The following is a 5,820-nucleotide window of genomic DNA, read 5'->3' as shown; positions in this document are numbered from 1 at the left end:
AAATCATGAATTTGAAAAAAAGTTCATTGAAGTTCAAAAAAGTTCACTGAATTTGGAAAAAGTTCATCAAAATAAAAAAACAGTTCATTGAATTTCAAAAAAGTTCATCGGATTTGAAAAAAGTTCAACGAATTTGAAAAAGGGTCACCAAATTTGAGAAACATTTTGAAAAAAACATAATTTTGAAAAAGTTAACGGATTTTGAGAAACATTTCGCGGATTTTATAGAAAGAAAAAAAGGGAAACTAAATGACAAAAAGAAAAGGAGAAAAAGTAAGTAAAGAACAAAAGGGTGAGGACGAGGGTTAGTATTCATAAGAAATGTTGTTAGCGTGGTGGTTACTGTGCTCCATGTAGGACAAGGCGAGCGCAGTATCGAAACCCCTCGCCGCGCAATTTTTGTTGCAGTTTTTCACAGAAAAAACCAACTAAATGGGCCGGCCCAGCGCGGACGGCGGGTGTGCGCCGGTTTGCGGAATACGAAGAATCGGGCGCATAAGGCGCCGAATAGGAACCAGCGGCAGGTAGCCCCACGACGGACGGAATTCTCATGCCGCCGGGTTGGGTTGGGTTGGGTTGGGCCGAGCCGTGACCCAGAAACGTGGACTCGCTGGGGGCGGGTCACATGGTCAACCGGTCAGTGCGTTCGTCGGACCATCCTCGTCGCTGCCCCCAAAAACGAACAAAAGCGACGCGCTCCGCCACAGCCGAGACCCGGTAAAACTTCCGCCTGCTCTGCTCTCCTCTCCCCCTCCTCGCCCCCGCCTACCTCCTCGGCTTGGCTTGTCCACCACACCACCACGAGGCGTCGGTGGCGGCGGCGCCGCAAAACATTCGGTTGGCTCGCCCCGGTGGGAACTTCCGGCAGCTCCACCAATCTGCTTCCGCCGCAGCCACCAGCCCATCATCTGCTCCTCGACCAGGTTGGTGCTACTACCCCCTCGGGCTTTCCGGGTTGCCCAAAGTCTAGCTGGTGATTAGTGTCGCCGTACAAATTTACAAGCTAGGTTTTTAGCTTCCCTGCTTGTTCCCCTTCGTCGACTGCCGCGATCCGGTGGAGGAGGTCATGTGTGTATGTGTGTTTTGGTTACTCCATCGTGCTGAGATGGTTAATTTCGTCCCCTCCACAGCTCCGGGCGCAGATTGGAACTGGCTTCGGATAAAGGTCTCGGGTAGGCCACGGGATTCGGCGCATGGGGAGCTCCGCCAGCTGCCTCTGGAGCGGCTCCAAGTCGGGGCCAGGTCCAAATGGTCCAGCGGCCGCGGCTGCGTCTCCTCGTTCTGGTACGTTTCATTGGTTCTGTTCGTGTGGTAATGATTAAATTGATAGTCCTGCTTAAAGCTTTCCAACATTTTGGTCTTCGAATTTTAAGAACATACTTGCTATTTGACATGAAAAGAGTGGGGGATTTGCTGCAGACCTGTCCTGCTTAGCTATGTTGTCCCCAACCACTTTATGGTATCTCCTTACTAGTTTTTTCAATTATTCAAGTGTTACAGAGGGACTCAATCATGAGAAGTTTAGTGTCCTTTCCCTAGTTAGTGCCTTGATAAAAGTTAATTTCAGCAATCCCCTTTTAACAACGAGACTGAAGAACAGAGACTTCCATTCATATGAACCACAGAACACTGTGAATTCCAACAGCAAACTGGCGTACCTTAATGTTTTGTAACAGGAAAAAATATCTAGATGTTTGTCGGCTTTTTCATACATATGATAGTGCTATTGGTATGATGTTTTACCTGTGTCATAACTCAGGCTTAAATGGAACATTTCCTACACTAGAGGTTTTGTGATCCAATCAGAAACTATACCATGACACACATCTGGCAATATCATAAGCAATAAGAAAGAAGAAAAAAATTCTATCTCTGTTTCTTGAACTAGTAAGCCGATGTTTTGGTATGTTTAATCATCTAACTGCGAGGATCTTGGCCATAACCATGGTACCCTCAAATCCTCAACTATAATGTTTACTATTATGTTTCAGTGCATTTTTGCTCAGCCTTTTCCTTTTTAATTGCCAATGATGATATCAACTCTGAAAAAAAGTCCAGGCCATGTATTATCAAGATCCGGACGAAATATACAAGTCTTCTCACTAAAAGAGTTGAAATCTGCCACACGGAATTTTCAAATGACAAACTGCATTGGCCGTGGGGGTTTTGGACCAGTTTATAAGGTGAATCATTGGGTCGTATTGCTGCCTTCTTACTTTATATGTCGTATGTTATCACTGCTCATTAGTCATACTTTACTACCAATGTTCTCTTTTGGAAGAATGAATAACGGTGGTTCTCCTTCACTTAGGGAGACCTGAAAGATGGCACCCAAGTTGCAATTAAAAGGCTTTCAGCTGAATCAAAGCAAGGAACTAATGAGTTCTTGACAGAAATCGATGTCATATCAAATGTCAGGCACCCCAACCTTGTAAGGCTCATTGGTTGCTGTGTCGAAGGGAATAACAGATTATTGGTGTATGAATATGCGGAGAACAACAGTTTGTCAAATGCTTTGCTTGGTAAGTTTAAGACTGGAATTTTACTTGCACAAAGTCTGACCTGTATATTAACTTTCATAATCCTGTGCATTACCTTGTGATCAGGACCAAAGAGTAGATGTATCCCTTTGAACTGGCAAACAAGAGCTGCCATTTGTACTGGAACTGCTTCTGGTCTTGCATTTCTTCACGAGGAAGCACAACCACGCATAGTCCACCGTGATATCAAGGCTAGCAACATCTTACTTGATAAGACACTGGTTCCTAAAATTGGAGATTTTGGACTGGCCAAGCTTTTCCCTGATGCCATCACTCACATTAGCACGCGCGTTGCGGGAACAATGTCAGTCCTCTCTAAATCTTTTGGTTTACTTATTTGCTTTTACAGTGTGAGTTATGTGTATTTATGTAGATTTTCTCCGGAACAAATATCATGCTGTACTTACTATTAACGATGAAAGCAAAGATATTTCAATCAGCTGCCTTCAGTTACTTTTCTCCCAGTTGAACCAATTTTGACTGTTGTGATGCTGTCAAGACTATTAGTTGTATTTTGCTTTTTCCATAACAACAAACTTCTATTGACCTTTGCGGATATGATCTCTCCTGCAGGGGTTACTTGGCTCCAGAGTATGCATTATTGGGACAGTTAACCAAGAAAGCAGACATATATAGTTTCGGGGTGCTGCTTCTTGAAGTTATAAGTGGTGAAAGCAGCAGCAAATCGACTTGGGGGGAAGATATGCATGTCCTTGTGGAATGGGTAATTCACTTTCGCCTCTCCTTCCTCCTCTCCTTTCTCCATACAATACCATGCTTGTATGAACTCTTGATAGCTGCAGCATCATAATTCTGGGCACAAAGAGTCCTAGATTTCCCCATGGTAGACTCGCAGCACATATTGGTGATGGTGATCCTATTTTTTCTTTTGCATAATTGACTTGGACTGAACTGCAGACATGGAAGCTGCGAGAAGAAGGGAGGCTTTTGGAAATTGTAGATCCAGACGTGGAAGAATACCCAGAGGAGCAAGTACTTCGTTTCATCAAGGTGGCACTTCTGTGCACCCAAGCAACAGCACAGCAGAGGCCATCCATGAAGCAGGTGGTCCATATGCTAGCTAATGAAACAGAAATTGATCTTCAAAACGCCGTCCCACCGGGTGTGCTGAAAGAACCCCGTCGTAAAATGGGCAGTTTGGGGGATTTGGCTCTGGACACGTCCTCGAGTCAGAGCACCAGAGTCAACGCGGCTGGGTCCTGCACCACACAGACTAGAGACATGAACAGCTGTAATTTTAGCACAACGGAGGTTTCACCTAGGTGATGTGGTGGACCAACTTGCAAACTTGTTTGCCACCTTCATCAGAGTGCCATGAGGTTTTGATGCGTCGAGTGCTGACAAGGTTTATGTTGAAATGGAAAATTGCACATAATGTACTTGAAGCCCTGATTCAGGAGATACAGGATGCTGAGGGTAGTAGCTGTGAATTGCTGCTGTACAGAATGTGCACTTCACTTCAAAGTTTAACACATGTTATTCTTTAGTGCTTGGTGTAGAGACGCATCGTACAAGCATTATGTCGTTGGAGCTTCCCAACAGAAGGCAGCATATGAGATAGATGTGGCGAGGAACAGCTGAACAGCTCCCTCTGTGCACATAACCCTAGTCACAATTTTAATGTTATAAGTTTACTTTTCTTCATGTAGAGAGTGAACATATGTGTAGAAATTATGATAAGTTTCTGCAGACCGTTTATACATTGTACTTTTTGTTCATGGTGGGATGTTACAGTATATAATTTTTTTACTGGACCGCACCTAGAGGAGCCCATTTGGAGCCAAATGTTTTCTCACTTGATTTTTGAATGACAGTTCCACCTGTCAGGAAAGAAAAACTTCTGTTCCAAACGGAGTTACTCCCTCCTTTCACAAATATAAGATTTTCCAAAATTTTTATGAATCAGATGTATATAGAGGTTTTAGTGTTTTTGTTCACTCATTTCAATCCCTTTGTAGTTCATATTAAAATATTCAAAACATCTTATATTTGTGAACGAAGAGGGTACTGAAACGAAATTATAAATATGACAATACCAAGAGAACAAAGATATATTGTCAACACCAAATGATTTTGACATTGCAAGCTATACTCTTAATAAAGTACTGTACAATATTCCAAATGTCAATATGACAATATATGTTCTCGCAAAAAAATGACAATATATTGTGTGTGTAAAAAAAGTAGTTGGTTCATCTATATATTTGAATTCGGTGCAAGTTTTTTTTTGAAGGGTGAATTCGGTGCAAGTAGAATGATGTTATTTTGCTGCGGTTTCTGTTAATAACTACATGGCCGAATAGCACGTGCTAACTTATCAACACCTAAAAAGCAACATCACCGGATTAATCAGCGTGTGCTAGTGTATGACCGGATTAATCACCTGCAGCTACATGGCCATGCACGAGTCAACCTCCTGTGTACGAGTGTGCTCCAATGACCAATCTATTTAGCAAGCTAGCTTTGTTCGAGATGTGCAGAAACTATTCGGCAACCAGTGAATTCATTATAAAATATACAACAGATAGATGAGTCGGCGGCCGCGGCGACTGATTTTCTAATCAGTGCGTAGATGGCGGTGTCAACAGGCTTAGCACTCTCTCAACGACTTCACTTGGTTCAGTTTTTAAGAAAGAGGTCAGGGCCTCTTTTTTAAATACTGCAGAAAAACTACAGTATCAAAGATACCTCGGTATATTAAACTACAGTAATTTTTTGAGCCAAACACTTCAAAGTATTTAATACCAAGGTTTTTTCAGAAACCACAGTATTCCTAAAAATCCAATTGTTTTTTGTGTGATAGATAATTTTATGCGTGAGGTTCGTTCCAAATTTCAACTTATTTGAACATCTGAGCAGCTCTCAGAAAAAAATATCGGGTCAGAACAGTGTGTAAACAGTAAACATTTTCACAGACCCCGGATTCGTCTTTTTTGCTGAGAGTTGCTCAGATGTCCAAATGAGTTGAAACTTGAGCGCACCTCACGCATAAACTTATCTACCACAAATTTTTTTGGGGAATTTTTTGAATTTTTTTAGTATTGTTTTGATTTTTTTCGTCAGGGCAGGTGCAGATAAGCTCGGGAGCAGAAACACCGCACGCAATAACTACACCCTACACATGATTGTAAGCAATAGCCTATTTGATTCATAGCTTTCTAAGAACACAAAATGTAGTAGGAATACGTGTAAGCCATGAACGTACATGTTTGGCTCGTAGAATTCTACTAGAAAAGATGTGGTGGGTATATCTAACCAT

At 42.3% G+C, this 5,820-nt stretch overlaps 1 protein-coding gene across 3 annotated transcripts; it reads left to right on the top strand.

Moving 5' to 3' along the window:
- The first annotated feature begins 649 nt into the window (after positions 1-649).
- Positions 650-4,279, top strand: LOC123097974 (cold-responsive protein kinase 1). Of its 3 annotated transcripts, none has more exons than XM_044519835.1 (7): positions 650-923; positions 1,131-1,284; positions 2,059-2,183; positions 2,312-2,522; positions 2,607-2,844; positions 3,114-3,264; positions 3,459-4,279. In XM_044519835.1, the coding sequence occupies exons 2-7, from the start codon at positions 1,194-1,196 to the stop codon at positions 3,825-3,827; spliced, it is 1,185 nt and encodes a 394-aa protein (XP_044375770.1). In that variant the 5' UTR covers positions 650-923; positions 1,131-1,193; the 3' UTR covers positions 3,828-4,279. The 3 variants fall into 3 exon arrangements, with proteins under 3 accessions (XP_044375770.1, XP_044375772.1, XP_044375771.1); XM_044519836.1 differs by having other exon boundaries at positions 675-923; positions 2,054-2,183; XM_044519837.1 differs by lacking the exon at positions 2,059-2,183.
- The last annotated feature ends 1,541 nt before the right edge of the window (positions 4,280-5,820 follow it).

Source organism: Triticum aestivum, chromosome 4D (genome assembly GCF_018294505.1).
Source record: "Triticum aestivum cultivar Chinese Spring chromosome 4D, IWGSC CS RefSeq v2.1, whole genome shotgun sequence".
Classification (NCBI taxonomy): domain Eukaryota; kingdom Viridiplantae; phylum Streptophyta; class Magnoliopsida; order Poales; family Poaceae; genus Triticum; species Triticum aestivum.
Note: the sequence above shows the minus strand (reverse complement) of the source record. Positions and strands in the feature narration are given on the sequence as shown.

What these genes read in the sequence shown, in the direction of transcription:
- LOC123097974 (XM_044519835.1), top strand. Translation starts at nt 1,194, where the DNA reads ATGGGGAGCTCCGCCAGCTGCCTCTGGAGCGGCTCCAAGTCGGGGCCA. An exon ending in TTTGTCAAATGCTTTGCTTG is followed by an intron (nt 2,523 to 2,606) that starts GTAAGTTTAAGA and finishes CCTTGTGATCAG; the next exon opens with GACCAAAGAGTAGATGTATC. An exon ending in ACGCGCGTTGCGGGAACAAT is followed by an intron (nt 2,845 to 3,113) that starts GTCAGTCCTCTC and finishes TCTCTCCTGCAG; the next exon opens with GGGTTACTTGGCTCCAGAGT.